At 40.8% G+C, this 15,964-nt stretch overlaps 1 protein-coding gene across 2 annotated transcripts in view; it reads right to left on the reverse strand.

Moving 5' to 3' along the window:
- TMEM117 (transmembrane protein 117) overlaps positions 1-15,216 on the reverse strand; it is a 561,967-nt gene extending 546,751 nt beyond the window's left edge. Inside the window, exons 1-2 of one of the 2 annotated variants that reach the window (XM_061129506.1) lie at positions 15,027-15,216; positions 5,498-5,802 (exon numbers count right to left, since the gene is read on the reverse strand). In XM_061129506.1, the coding sequence (XP_060985489.1) occupies positions 5,498-5,774 (277 nt within the window). In that variant the 5' untranslated portion in view covers positions 5,775-5,802; positions 15,027-15,216. Of the gene's footprint in view, positions 1-5,497; positions 5,803-15,026 lie in introns of those variants that run through there. The other variant, XM_061129513.1, reaches the window with a different exon arrangement.
- Between the last annotated feature and the right edge of the window lie 748 nt (positions 15,217-15,964).

A 15,964-nucleotide genomic window follows, 5' to 3' on the forward strand; every position in this document is an offset into this window, starting at 1 on the left:
TAAGAAAGTTCGTTTTAAAACACAATATGAAATCTATTTCTGCCCTTGCCACCTCATCATCCAGTGTTTTCTATAAAAACAAACTAACAAAAAAAAAAACCAAAAAAAAAAAAAAAAAACTCCTTGCAAGAATTTAGGGCAAGAAATTCTAGAATTTACTGCACAGAAAACTTCCCCTATGAAATGCAATTTGCATCATTTCTGATATCCAAAGCTACATAATGTGTCACACACTCCCTTTTGCTCAGCCTCTGCTGCTGCTGCTAAGTCGCTCCAGTCGTGTCCAGCCTCTAAGAAAGCGCAAAACCTACAAGGTAGCAAAACTCATGAAATCAAAACATATTTGATTCTATGGAATGATTTTCTATTCTAAAAACATATGTGCTAAACATAAATGCTTTGTAAATCATTTCAGTGCCTTTTTTTGGAATAAAAAACTTTCTTGGATAAGTTTAAAAAATCAAGTTCCCCTTTTTATACGTCTTCTTGTTGTTATTCAGTTGCTCAGTCGTGTCCAACTCTTTGCAACTCCATGGACTGCAACACACCAGACTTCCCTGTCCTTCACATCTCCCCGAGTTTGGGGCATAATAAGTCTTACAGGCATAATAATTTTAGGTTTCTCTATTCATGGATATCTCAAATGTACAATCCTATAAAAGATATTATTTAAATTCATGCTTAGTTTTTTAAACAATGGCATCATCCAGAAAAATGGAAAACAGAGGCACTGGAAAAGTACAAGCTGATAGTCCAATGAAATCCAATTTTTGTAAATCCTAATATAATACCTCAACAAGATTGTGTTAAACCTAAAGAAATTTAATTGAAATGTATTAATTCTGATTTCACATGTGCTCTTAAATTATGTTCTACATTTGGGAAATTTGGGATTTGTGACCAGTCTGAAATCTTACAAGGTTAGTGCTAATAAGGAGGAAAACCAACTCTCTCATTTTATTCCAGTCATACAGCACAGGTGAGAGGCGACAGTTTTCCATGCATGTAATCATCTCTGTCTCTGATAAAAAGCAGTTTCCAATTTGCAAGGGTCGGTATTTTTATTTAGGACAAATCCCACTACAAACTATAAATCATGACAGGGTTTCATGTTATGAACTAAATTGCTTATAATTTTCATGTCTCATAAAAATAAGATTTATAACCAATGAACTGGATTAAATTGTGTGCTCATACCATCATTCACTCTTCCTCACACACACTTTAAAATGGCAATATTGTGTTGGCCTTCTGAAATATACTAAGAGGAGACTTTTCATAATAAAATAAATGAGGGGAAATTCAACAAATGAGTGAAATGAAAGGGGTAGAGACGTTCTATTTATTATTTTTATTTCATTAGAGAATTACAAAAAAAGAAACTGTTTACTTGGTCAACAATAATTTTGATCATTTTGTAAAGCATTCCCACTTCTATAACAAAAGTGTCTGTGCTTATACTGAATAATCCCATACCTCTTAAGATACATCAACCATCATCACCATTACCACCACCTACCACAAGCTTGCATCTACAAGTTGTTAAAGGTTTAAATATGGCCTTTTTAAAAAATGAATTATGTACAAAGGGGAACAAAGATGAAAACATTCATCACATTCCAAATCCATGAGGACAACAAGTGTGCCTGCATTAAAATGTGGGCTCTTTCCACAGGGCTGCCTGGCTTTCGGTTCCAGAGTACCCTCCTGAACGTGCTTTGGTGCCAGTGGACACAGTGGGAGCTGGAGAGAAAACAGCTTCATCTCATAGGAGGGAGTCAGAGAGAGTGTCACAGAGAACACAATACTTGAACTTGGATATGAAGGAAAAAGAGAAATTGGCCAAATTAACAAGAAGGGGACAAGCATGATGAGCAGAGGAGAGCACGCATGCAAAGGGACAGAGAGCTGAGAGCAGACAGCAGGTCTGAGAACTAGCAAACCGACCCAGGGCACGTGGAAAGAGACCAGTTACAAGTCAGGCAAGAGCAGACAATGATGTGCTTTGAAGTTCCGATTTTTTTCTGTAGCTGATAGGAGCCATCTACCCACGTAAAATAAATATATATGTATGTACATATATATATTCATTCTAGTAGCAAAATCCAGAATGAGTTGAAGGAGGAGAGAACTATCAGGAGCAAATGACCAATAAGAGTTTGTGAGTGAAGGAAGAAACAACTGCCATGGAGAAAGAGAGGAGGAGACTGGAGTTCATTAAAAAATTAAATCAGGAGCCCAGTTATCTTATCCAGTAATCACCAACAGTTGCTGAAGATTATTATCCCTTTTCTAATACCCCACATAATTTCATAGACTTTTAATAAGGGGAGAAAAGAACAAAGTAACTTACCAAATAGAAGTGAGAAAGCTGACTATTCTATAAAATCTTACCTACTGTAAGCAAAAAAAAAAAAAACCAAGGACACACTTTTGCATTATTTTAAAATAATTTGTAGTCAATAAACTACATGAAATCTAGAGTGATTTTTTTTTCAGGGGTGAATTATATCAGTAAGAGAATTAAAAAGCCATAATTAAATGTAATTTTAGTATAAGAGATAAGACTGCAATAGAGTAACTTAACAAAATGTAATAATTACAAAGCCAAATTATCTGCCTGTATTATTAAAACCATTACCTTCACCTATAATTTTTTTTTCACCTTATGATTTTCATTCAATTTTTTATAATATAGGCAGATAATCCAGACAAAACTGGATATTCTGGTCTGAATTTGCATTAGTTTTCCATATTGAGCAAATTTATGGAATGGGTTACAGATACATGCAGCCATTGCTTATAACTGACATTTATTGTTCTGTCTGTCCAGCACCTTTCATCCATCTTTGAAAACTGATCATCTCCTGCTTACCCTTCCTCTTGACCTCTTATATCCATGTGATTAGTATCATAACACCACACCTGCTCAATGTTCAGTGGATGGCCCAGCGCATATCCAATTCCTAGTTATCCTTTGTGTCAATGACCCATCTCTCCATTTAACTTTAGCACCCACTATCTTCAGAACACACCCTAGTTGGGAACCACCACTAAAGCACAGCTGTACTTCTGTTACAACATGCCATCTTACCACACCCATCAGTCCTTCCCCTTCTCTGAACAGGAGTACCTGTTCATCAGTTAGGTTTCATCCACATCTTCAGGCCCCTGTCCACTCCTCCCAAACCACTGTCTTCCCCACCTCCTTTCCACGTCCAGCCAGAACCCTCTGCCAATCATATCAATAACTCTTTCCCTAGAACTCTCCATTTGTTTTCCATCGTTTGTTTCTAATACAGCAAGCCTGAGCATTCCCCAAACAGATGAATCACTCAAATTCTGTTCCAGGTGACAGAGCTCTCACAGAGAAAGTTGCTCCACTATTCAGACTGCTGCCATTCAGATGTATAGTGACTAACCACCGCAGCCCTCGGCAATCATCAGTAACCCTTGTCGTAGTCAGCTCACATCCACATTCCCTACTGAAACTCCTTCAAACTTGACTACTTTCTGGGATAAGAATCCACCTTCCAATGCATGGGACATGGGTTTGATCCCTGGTCAGGTAACCAAAATCCTACATGCCTCAGGGTAACTAAGCTCATGAGCAACAACTAGAGAGAAGCCCATGCACTAAGACCTGATGCAGCCAAATAAATAAATAAGATTTCTTTAAAAAAAAACAAAAACAAAACACTTTCTTAAGCCCCTTGTTCATCAATCCCTCCATCTTTATCTTAAGCTCTTCCTTCCTCACAGTGAAACAGAAATCTCCAGGTGGGAGGACAGTCACCTCTCCACTCCTCTGCCTCAAATGTACCTACTAGAGTACCAACCTTGATCTCACTCATGACTCTCTCTGAGGAACCAAGTCTCTCTTACTGTCCTAAGACCACTATTTGTGCCTGGGTCCTAAGTCACAAACCAAAGAAACCTTCAGAGATACTGTCTTCCTTCTATATCTTTACCTGTGCTTCAGTCTAACTTCTTCCCCCACAATGACATGCAGATCAATTAATCTCACCTCTCAAATAAAACCACCATCACCTGAAATAACAACAAAATCTCCCCTTGGCCCCTTTTCCAGTTTTAGCTACTTCCCATTTCCTCATCAAATTTCTTGAAACCACATATTTTATAATAAATATAAAAGATGTACATTTTCTATGTTTATGTAATAGAGACAGATGGCTACAGTTTGAGGAGCAGAGATTGAGAAGAATATAATATGTAACATTATGTGTATGTAGGTACATATATTTTTGTTTATTTCCTAAACCACTGCCATCTGTTTCTAACCAAACCTCCAGACTGAAAATACCCACACTAAGTTACCCATGATCTTATAATTGCTAAGTTCAAAGTTTCATTGCTAAATTCTCTTCCTAACTGACCCAGAAGCATTTAAAACTTTCTTTTCCCCCACAGCACTTACCACCTCTTCGCATTTTATACATTTAGTTGATAAGAACCTTTCTCCCTCCTGTAGGATGTGTTTATGAGAGTAGATACCCTGCGTTTTTGATTCAGAGTCTAGAATAGTGCCTGGCATAATAAGTAACCAATGAATTTGTTGAATAAATAGTACCCACCTCCTGGCCAAAATAGTTTGGGCCAGAGGTAGGAACCACACCCAAACTGAGTCAACTTTGTTTAAACCTAAGTTTAAACTCAGGAACAAGAGTCAAGACACTCTAAGTGGATGAAAGGTGAATAAATTTCAGGGTGAAAGGAGAATAAATCAAATATGATAGAGAATTTGAGACAAAGAACATCCTTTGTCTCATCATCCAGATAGAATTCAAGACCCTGTTTCCATTTATCGCAATTATCAAAACAAATTCTATCCCTGGTCTCTGTGAAATATCCCAAAATCCAAATAGTAAGTTATTTTTAAACATAAACTAATTTAGTCTCTTATTCTGTTGCTTACTACCAAGAGATTCCTTACTATGGTACTGGTCTCTGGTTGACCAGAAGGCTCAAAATAAACATCTAGAACCAATATTCAAAATTATAAAAACAAAAAAGAAAGAAATGGAAGTAACAAGTTAGAGTTCCCATTCTAATTCCCTGAATGAACAATAGGTGTAAATATATGGGCAATGGTTAGCCTACTTTAATGATATGGAATCATTCTGTTTATGATTTACAAACCCTTTATGACATCACACTTAGGTACTACTTCTGGGAAAAGAGCTATTTACACATCTTTCTTAAGTAAGATTTCACACACATTCATTTTAGATGTAACACCTTTTTTTTTTTAATTAAGTTTAGAACTAATTTTACTGCATGCTAATATTCCTCAGGCCATAGACAAGTATACCATTCAACAGAGAATACCTGAAGAGCCAGAGCTACCACAGCACATAGCAAATTAACGCTGGAAGGCAAATGAAATGCATTCTAAACTGGCATTTGGAAATAACAAAGCTCTATCTTGGAGAATAGAATTTAATAATTACCTACATTACATTTCATGGGTACTTACCAAACAAACGCTGATGGAATAGAAATTTGCCAGCTATTAGTCCTATGAGAATGGCAAGTAGCCATAGAAGCACCTTCAGAAGCCTCCAGCCAACTCCTCGAGGATATTTATTTGTTACAAATGAAAAACAGTTTCCAACAACAATAACATTGGCTTCTGTTTGGCTATGAGAAACTGGGTCCTCCGCAAATATCAAGAAGTTAAAGAAGATGACCAAGTAAGCCACGATCATGCGAGACCAGGGGTGCTGGAAATAATAACGAAAGTCTTTACCCATCCTTCACAACTTCACTTCCACAGGTTACCTGCATGAGAAAAGATACACAGGGTTAGAGCAAAAAAACAAGTAGTCCCTCTCTTTCTGTTATCTGTTCAGATTTACAACAACTCAATAAAGAGGGCTTTGGAAAAGACCAATTCCTGGTTATGGTACCAAGATAAGTCTGAGGCTGAATAGAAAATACTGTCCCTTCCCTGTTATCTCATCATACTTCTGATCATATAAGCGAAGTAAAAGAGTAGGGAGACAGAAACGGATATGAGAGGGCAGAATGTGGTCTGACATTGGGATGATGACTCTTCCTAATTTAGATTATCATTTTTATGGTTTAATCATAAAACTGATCATTTAAAAATTAAAGAAACACAGAGGTAAACTGATCACAAACTATCACAAAATAAACATCCTCTTCTGCTCAAATCCTTCTCCTTGGAGTTAAGATCCCTTAATGATTTTGTGCCATATACTTTCAGATCTTTTTTTTTACATTGAAAAATGTGTGCACATGTACAGACTTTTGTAAAAATGTTCAGTCTTATTTGTCAAATAATTTCAGCACAGAATAAGTTTCATGAAATAGCTAAGTCTTTGGCAGAATAGTTGCACGCAGGAGAACTTGGGCAACTCTGTGCGAACTGAGAAGGCAGGCAAAGATTTCACAGAGGAGGACATATTCAAATTGGAGTTTGGAGGATCGATAGAATTTTTTTCCCAGTGAAGAATGTACAGATGCTTAACCTAGGTTTATGCAAGGGTCCAGAGGCATTGCAAAATATGTAACATGCCTAAAGAGCTAGGCCCTAACACAGATGTGCACTTCAAGTACAGAAGCTTTCTTAAAATGCTGATACCCAGGCCCCACCCCTAAGTCTTGCTCAGCTCCTCTCTCTTTCCTCTTTGGGGGCCAGTCTGCCCATAAGAACAAAAACCTTTCTGGGTCCTCCAGGGCTGGAACTGGATGACTAATTTATCTAATTCTGGGGTTCAGTCTTGGTGAGCCCATTTGGTGCTCAGACTAAGTTGTAACTCTTTTCTTATCCAGCAATAAAGCCGATTAAATTTATAATAATAAAATTCTCATTTTACATGTAGCTAAAGATACAAAGATCAAGTCACAAGCCTGAATTAACTTGAAGTCAATAGAAGATCTGAGAATAGGCTCCAAGGCTGCCTCCCAAGTTCCACTCCAACATTCTGGGCTGATGAATATCAATTAAGACCACAATCAAAGCTAATGAAGACTTGGCTTAATTATTTAGAAAAGTTATGGAAACACACAAAAAGACTTGCAGGAAAATTTAACAACACAAACAGTCATTGTGCCTTGTATTCATAAAACTTTTTAAGCAATTTCCTTCTTCATAAATACTCTGAAATATCTGTTCTTAAGGGCTGGAACTCAAATCACTAACGGATGGCAATTTTTTTTTTTAATGTGAGGTTCATCACCCAGTTACAGACCTACATTGTTCTTACACCAAAGAAAGCAGATAAAAGTGGTTAAGAACAAAGACAAACATCATGCATTTTCACAGTATTCAATACGCAAGAATGCCAGAAGGGGCCAGCTGTCAACTCGATTTCATGCAAAATCTTTGGAAGTGTCCAAACACCACTTTTAGAAGAGAATACACAGAAACACCTCAAGGCCAATGAGTCCTGAAGCAGAAATAGTTGCTACATGCCCATCAGAACTGGACAGGGCCGTCAGTTAAGAAGTTAGTTTCTCTGAAACTTCTCCTACCAGTGAGGAATTCTGGTGTGGTTCCCCCATCAACTCCCTTCGCCACCCACATACAAGCAAGGCAGCCGGATGTAGACAACTAAATACATATAACTCTGATTCACTTTTAAATAAGTGTTTTGTGGAAAGCAGACATATATTTATTTTATTGTTGTTGTTTTTAACTTCAGAATCTTGCTTTGTGGGCTCTGTCATTTCCACATGTCCAAACTGAGTTACAACATTCAAAAAAATTTGGAGGTAGCTCTTCCTCTCCAATATTTATATTGTCTCAAGAGAGAACTGTAGTACTGAGCAACAATCCCGCCTTAGTACAGGTCCTAACTCCCACAGCCAAGCTATGCACGCTACTACCACGCCCTTATGAATGGTAAGAAAACAAAGCAGGGACTTCCCTGGTGCTCCGGTGGCTGGGAGTCCACCAGTCAATGCAGGGGACATGGCTTACATCCCTGGTCTGGGAAGATCGCACAACTAAGCCCAGGAGCCACAACTACTGAAGCCTGTGTGCCTAGAACCTGTGCTCTGCAAGAAGAGAAGCCACCACAACTAGAAGCCTGCGCATTGCAATGAAGAGCAGCCCGCCTTACCGCAACTAGAGAGAGGCTGTGCCCAGCAATCAAGATCCAGGGCCGCCACGAATAAACTCATATAATAACACTGATAAAAGAAAACACAGGAGCAGAGCAGGTGCTGCCTATTTAATTAACAGATCCATGAGCAGAAGAGCCAGAACTTGAATCAAAAGCCATCCCTGGCCCTTGAGCTCTCTAACACACCCCAACAAATCTGGAAGTGTTTCCAAATATATCTCCAATCATGTTTACAGCTTCATCTCCCCTAACAGACTCAGTGACTTAGACACTAGCCGAGTAAATGGGATCATCTGGTCTTTTTCTTTTATGGTAAACATGTTTATATATTCTTGCCTCATACTCCACAGTGGAATCAATGTATCCTAGTGGGCCCCAAATTTCAAAACTTACATAACCTGAACAACAACAGTGCTCATCTCTGCTTCCTGACTCCCTACATGAGGAGGTTGACAGAAGTTTGCCTAGTGATATCAGCCTGTTGTCCAGACCACCAAAACTGCTTTCCCCTCTGTACTTCCCATAAAGCATTCTGATAATCAGTACAAACGTTCGGTGACTGTACTGTTAATCCAGGATTTAGGCTGTTCAAACTGACTATGCTACACGGTATACACAGTCTAAAAACATTTTTAAAATTTTTTAAAATTCAATTCTGCTTCCATATTGAGCTTTTATCTTAAGTAAATGTGCTTTTATCTTAGCTCTTAGCAGATCTTGGTGAAATAATATGTTTTTGTCTTCCTCCCTAGATCACAAAGTCCCCAGGGAAAGGGCTGTTTACTTTCAGGGCATAGCACAGTGCTGGCCTCATAGTGGGCAATTAATAAACTGGATAAACTGAGTGGAACTACAAAAGAGAAGCCCCCTTGTATAAATGAGATGAGAGGAAGGCAGAGCAACCTGCCATTCCTTCCACTAAGGAAAGAGAAGAGCGGCTGAATCCAAAGACTGCAAGAATGATGGGCCAGTAACGAGCACTGATACACCCTCAACCCCATCCCCACAGCTACCATCCCATTTCAGCACCAGTTTCTGCACTGTCTCATTATTACCAAGGTTAACACTTACTAAAGACTTACCATTTCGCAGACACCATGCTGAAGGGCTTTACAAACATCTCATTCAAATTTCATAGCAACCTAATGAAGAGATACTCTATTGGAAGCAATGTTTAAACTGAGTTTAGTAGCTTGCATCAAAGAACAGAACAAACCTATGCCAGAGCCAGGATTCAAATTCAAGCCACATGCCTTCAACATTCTATACTACATCTTCCCCACACAAAGACATAGATTCCAAAATCTTGCCTTTTTCATGTTGTTTAGAAAGTTCCTAATAATAAGGCCAATTGATATTAAAGATTCATAGTACTTCTAAGATAAATGAATCTACTGTTACTATTCAAACTGACTTGATACCATGATTGGAAAGCACTGGGATCATGTGACTGACCAGGATTGCTCTAATTTTTTCCCTTCTCCTTTGAGCATCAGTATAAGTAGTTGAGTTGATCTGACTGTCCTTTTGCAATGCATCACTGACATTTATTCGGATTTTCCAACTCTACTTATACAGAACACTGCACCTCTGAGAACTAGACTAATTCACACTATTCAATTTCCTCTCATAATAATAAAATCATGAGATAGATGCCACCATCAGAATCTTGGAAGCCGCTGCTTTCACATAACAGCAGTGACAGGCTGAAACTTTCCACCCTGCCTGATAATCCATAGGCCTTCAGTCATGGTTTACACTCTAGAGGGACTGGTATTTAGTGTAGGTATCAGAAATGTCATGCATTTTACTACAGGCCAGTATTTTACCTGGTGAAGTAAAGTGCAAGTGTCAGTTGCTCAGCTGTGTACGACTCTTTGGATCCCATGAACTGTAACCCACTAGGCTCCTCTGTCTCTGGAATTCTCCAGGCAAGAATCCTGAAGTAGGTAGTCATTTCCTTCTCAATCCAGGGATTGAACCTGGGTCACCTGCATTGCAGGCAGATTCTTTACCAGCTGAGCCACCAGGGAAGCCCCATTTCACCTGGTACTAACAGCTAAGAATGGAAAAGTGGAAAGTAGGTAATTACATGCAAGTTGGGAGGAGGAGCTCAGCAAAGGCACAGGAAAGGACGTCTGGGACAGAGAGATCTATCAGTAGTTCTGTGTGGCTGGAACACACACAGCACTTGGGGGCACCCTCAGATAATTAAGGATAATCTGGGGCTATTTTAAGGAAGATTACACAAAAGTAGTGTTCTTTATTTTACTGATTAGAGACTACAGAATCAAAGTCTTCAAAGCAGAAGAGCAGTACAATTGCTTGCAGCAGGATTTTGAAAGATTTCTCCGCCTACTTGGAAAATGACAAACTGGTTAAGAGGCATGATGAAAACGGCAACACTCGCTGGGAGGCAGCTCCAACAGTTTACATTAAAGATAATCAAGTACTGGACCAGGAGAACATCAAAGCCCTGATAATTGTTTTAATCATTTACCTGATTGGACCAAAGCACCCTGCCTTCTTGACTTACTGGGGTTTTTCCAAATAAGTGAAACTCTCAAGGACTTCAAGAGTACAAATTTCATGTTTCCCTCAGCAGGAACCCTGGCTCGGGTGATGCTTTATGCATAATGATAAGTATGAGCAAGATGGAGTGTATCACTTCCATTAAAAAAAAAAAAAGTATGAGTTCATGTGGCAAAGTCTTTGATGAACTAAAAAATTATGCTATACAAAAGACATTATTACTAGCCAAGTGCCCCCAAAGTCCAGCTCTGCTAATGCGGGTCTTAGCATCTAGTGATACCTAACCAGGTAAAATGAACATCATTTGCACTGTGCAGCACTGTGCTAGGATTAAAAAAAAAGAATTTCTCCAAATGTTTTGAAGCTCCTTGGTATTTCTGTCTGAAAATTCACCTGAAATCCTTCTTAGCTCTTGTCAAAGGGCTTATTAAAGATAACCATGTCTGTACCCTGCCAAAAGTGTGAACTTTATTTCAGCACCTTGAATCTAATTTCTTGAAAAATAATTGTTAAAAAGACTCCTTGTACTTTGTCTTTTGTGGTATGCACTTTGTGCTGCAGACAGCTGTGTTTGGGATACTTCTTGGCTGTTTTAGTACAAGACAAAGTTAAAGGTTATTTTCTTCAGTTACCTAGCTATATAGTATTATATTAATGTATGCAAAGCTCTTTGCAGTTGACAGAACACTATTTATTGATACAATCATTTCATTTACTCCCTGGGAAATAATCACTTCAAAAGTTGTCTATCAAAAGGGCAGACAGAGCTTTAAATTATTTAATACTATTTCCTTAAAAGATAAATAACAATAGCCTATGTTTATATCACATTTTACCTCTTAGTGTTTTTATTGGGTGAAATCACATCATTAGAATGACTTTACCCAAATGATCAAAAGCATCAGGAAGGCAAAACAAATGGTGAAGGGAGAAATATGGTCCATTTCTACCTGAAATTTCTACCTGCTACTCACTACCTCAGTGACCTTGAGCAAATCCCTAACCACTCTGAGATACCACTTCTTCACCAGCAGAATCCTAACGAAAATACTTTTCTCACAGGTTGGCAGTGGAGACTAAAGGGGATTTCATTTGTAAGTGCCTGGTCACTTTCAGACACTTCCTTACCTGAGGACCACTATTAAAATGCAAGTGACTCCTGGTCATTCCCATTAAACATGAGCATGGAAATAACATCAACTCTATATTACATTTACTGAGTGGTTTTTATATGCTATTCTCAGTGTCTCGGGATTTTACCATAACAACACAAAGGATGAATATCATCCTACTTTACAAATATTGAAAACGAGGCTCAGAAAGCTCAAGCTACTTGTCCAAAATCATACATAGAAAGTGGTGAAGTCCAGACTTGCTAATTCCATACTAATTCCATGATTTCATCATTCATTTGTTCACTAGTCACTACTCACATGTTCACTGTTGCATATTTGTGACAAGCCCTGGCCTACACATGAAGGTTACTAACAAACCACACCCCTTTTGCTTTGAACTTTAGGATCTAGATTGAGAGAAAAAGACATTAAACAGAGAATAAACCAAACAGACAGTGTTTTAGAAAGTTACAAGTTGATGGAGAAAAGGAAAAGTTCACATGGGGTGTCAGGGAAGTTAAAAAGGTCTATCAGGTGACAATTGCAGACGTGTAAGAAGGACGTCAGGCAAGCAGACATCTGAGGAAAGAATGATCCAGACAAAGGGAAAGGCCTGTGCTGCACATGATTAGAGCATTTAAGGAAAAGCCAGGAGACTAGTGACTGGACAGTATGTGGGTGCAGGGGAGTATGAAAGGACTAGAGATCTGGGAGGCAGGATCCTGATCAGGCCTTGAGGCCATCCTACCACATGGGCTTCTCTCTGTGCAAATGGGGGACAGAAGAGTGACACAATCTGACCACTCTGCCTGATGCTTGGAAATGTACCAGATTCTGGATACATTAAAAAAAGAAGAGATGACAAGATGTACTGATGGACCGGATGTGGACATGGCCTGACAAACCCCAGAATGGATTTGCCATTTCCTGAGATAGGGAATGCATTTCCTGAGATGAATACCTCTGGAGCAGATATAGGTGACATAATGACTAACATTTTGGAGTGCTTTTTATATTTGGGGCTCTTGGCAAGTACTTTTCATGCATTATCTCAGTCAGCCCTTAGACCCAACCTTTGGATTTACCAGTGAAGAAACAGAGTTTTTAAAAGGTCATCTGCCCAAGGTCATACAGCTCCCAACTGGGGGAAGCAGGCAGAACCACCTCTTTATGACCCCAAAGTCAATTATTGTGTATTCGCTACACTGAAAAGGGTAACCTAAAAAATACCAATGGGAAGGAAGCAAGGGTAGGAACTAGGTGGTGACTTACACCTACGGGGCACTCAAAAAAATCTTTGCTGATGGATGAATAAGTGAAAAAGTAAATGTGTGGATGACAGTTGGGTAACAGACCAGACTTGTGTGAGGGAAAAAAAAAGCACTGAAGATTCTATACCAGACAGAGCAGACTCTTGAGAATGTGATATCCAAGTCTGTAAAAAGAGAAATGGCAGAAGGTGAGAAAACCAAATATATATATTTGCCTGGACCAGTCCTGAGGTAAGAATAGGTCTTAGTTTACTATTTGAATTGTTAGATGAAAAGGCAAGCATGAGGAAATAACATAGTATTTTATGTAATGCGAGTGCTTAATACAGGTTTTAAAAATACAAACAGCAATAACAACAGAAGTAAAGTTGGAACTTCTCATTTTCAGTCCAATACAAGAGACCACACAGCCTTTTAAATAAAAAGCAACCTTTTAAGTCAATCAATGAAACCACTATAAGTGGCTTTGCACAGATATCAGGTCTATACTTGTGGTACCCTAGCTAATTTAGAGGATCACATCCATAAATCACTTCCTACACTTTCTCTTCACATTGCTCCAATTTTTAAATTACTTTTTTTCCTTGTTATTACCCTCCAGTCTTTGGGATAACAAAGCACTGAACCAATGCAAGTTTTTAAAATAGAAAAACCTGAAAGCAGAGCAGGTCTGGGGTTCCCTCTAAACATGACATTAGCCAATTTTCCCATCAAAAACAGCCTTCTCAAGTCCTAAGTCGAAAAATAATAAACAATTAATTCTTTTAAAATATTCAGATTGTCTCTTCAGAGACAAGTGTTGATAAAGAATTAATATGATCATATTCCAGACACAACACCAAAAAAAGTAAGAGTTAATGAATAAAATAAAATTTACTCATATCCAAAATTGCTTTTTAACTGACTGACAATTTGAAGAAGCAAATTAAATACAATAAACAAGTACTGGTTTCTGAATACAAGGCTCAGATGAAGGTGGAGTGGGGTGAGAATAAGTATCTGAGCCAAAATGTCAAAATCCATAATTACCTTTAAAATACAAAGATTGGGGAAGGAAGAATGGAGTTAGAGAGTATAAACATGACAAAAATTTAGTGTTTCACAACAGAAATAGCTCTTACAGGGACTCTTACTACACTTTACATTCAAAAAACTGGAAGAACTTTATTCTGAAGACAAAACAAAACCCCGAAATCTTCCTAGAAGTCCTTCTCTGGATTTCAAACAACGTATCATTTATAACTAGAGGGAAAACACATGTATTCAATGTACTTTAACTCAAAAAAACACTTAGTCAATCATGAGACTTCTATCTACACATAAATACTAAAACAAGCATGTGATGTTTACTAGCATCCCTCATACCCACACACTCGCCTATTGTTCCACAGCGGGTAGAATGAATAAGGGAGCCAAAGTGGACCCACATGGGTCAAACACACTTGTGGGCCTCTGGCATTGTCAAAAGTAGGAACAGATAAACAGCTTCATTAATCATGATGAAGGCAGTAAACACTCAAAAGCGCTCAAGTTTTGTGCGGTCTGGGGGGGGGTTTGTTTTTAAGGAGAACAGTCCTGAACTACAACCTGTTAATTTCATTAACGCACCATGCTGGGGCTTTCACTCTGTCCGCATCCTAGGAATCACTGGAGCGAGGAAAGTTCGCCGTGCACCCCGGTGACGTCCCTCACCCCCCGGAGCCCGGAGTTGGAGGGTACCGCCGCCCCAGCCCTCCCCCGAGCCTCCTCCGCCCTTTCTCAGGAGGGCAGGTGCGCGCTCCCCTCCCGGCCACTTCGCCGACCCCTCGGCACGCCGGCCCCGGGAAGGAAGGAGAGGCGGCGCGGGGCAGCCGGCCGGGGGCCGCGGCCGGGGCCGCAGTCGCGCGCAGGGACGAGGCGGCGGCGCGGCTGCGGGCGGCCGGGCCGGGAGGGCTTCGCCGCGGCGGGACCGAGAGGCGGGGTAGGCGCGCCGGGCGCCCGGGCCGCGTACTCACCGAGGGGGCCGCGCGGACTCTGGGCGTCCGCACTCGGGAGACCCGGGGGAGCGAAGCCCTCTGCCGCGCCCGCGGCCTCTCTGGGAAGCGCGGCGAGACGGGCCAGCGGCGTCGCTGCCGCGGCTGCTGTCACCGAGCTATAAATACCGGCTCGGCCCACACCCGCCGCCGCCTACGCCGGGCGCCCTCCGCAAAGTCCGCCGGCCGCGGGCCGGGCAGCGAGAGCGGGCGCGCGAGGGCGACGGCGCCGCGCCGATGACCGCGCCGGCTCCAGCTGTGCGGCAGCCTCCGCAGCTGGAGGCATGGCCTCCCGCCGCCCCTGCCCCCGCCCTCCCCTCCCGCGCCCTCCCCTAGCGCCCGCGCCGCGGGCCGAGCGCCGGGGCCGAGCTGCCCGGCCCGGCCCTCCTCTGCAGAGCGCGCGGCGGCGAGCGGGGGCCGACTTTGGTACCCAGAGCAGTGGGGGTGGCGGCCGGGGGCGGCCGCGCTCCAGCCCAGCCGGTCAGCAGCAGTCCCTTCCCGGGGGAATCGGAGATTTCTTATAAAACCCACCATCCTGCGGGGAACCAATGAGGTTCCCAGGTGGAACGTCCTCCTAAGAGCTGCAAACTTTCTAATGCAGTCAGGTCACAGGGCATCCTTTCTGCTTTTGTCTATTGGTGTGGAGGAGTGGGGATGGGGAGAGACAGAGACCAGAGGATGTGAAAAAGTCTTAAACTTACTTTCCAGCTTGTCTGGTTTCTCTCTTGCTCTCTCTCTCTCGCTTACACACACACACGCTAATATATTCACACATGTATACACATGTTTATAAGCACACACACACATTCATACACACATAGAAATGAACAGATAAATGTACACATGCATACATATATATTAATATATACACATATAAATGCATAGGTACATTTACACACACCTGTATATAGAAGTATATG

Source organism: Dama dama, chromosome 3 (assembly GCF_033118175.1).
Source record: "Dama dama isolate Ldn47 chromosome 3, ASM3311817v1, whole genome shotgun sequence".
Classification (NCBI taxonomy): Eukaryota; Metazoa; Chordata; class Mammalia; order Artiodactyla; family Cervidae; genus Dama; species Dama dama.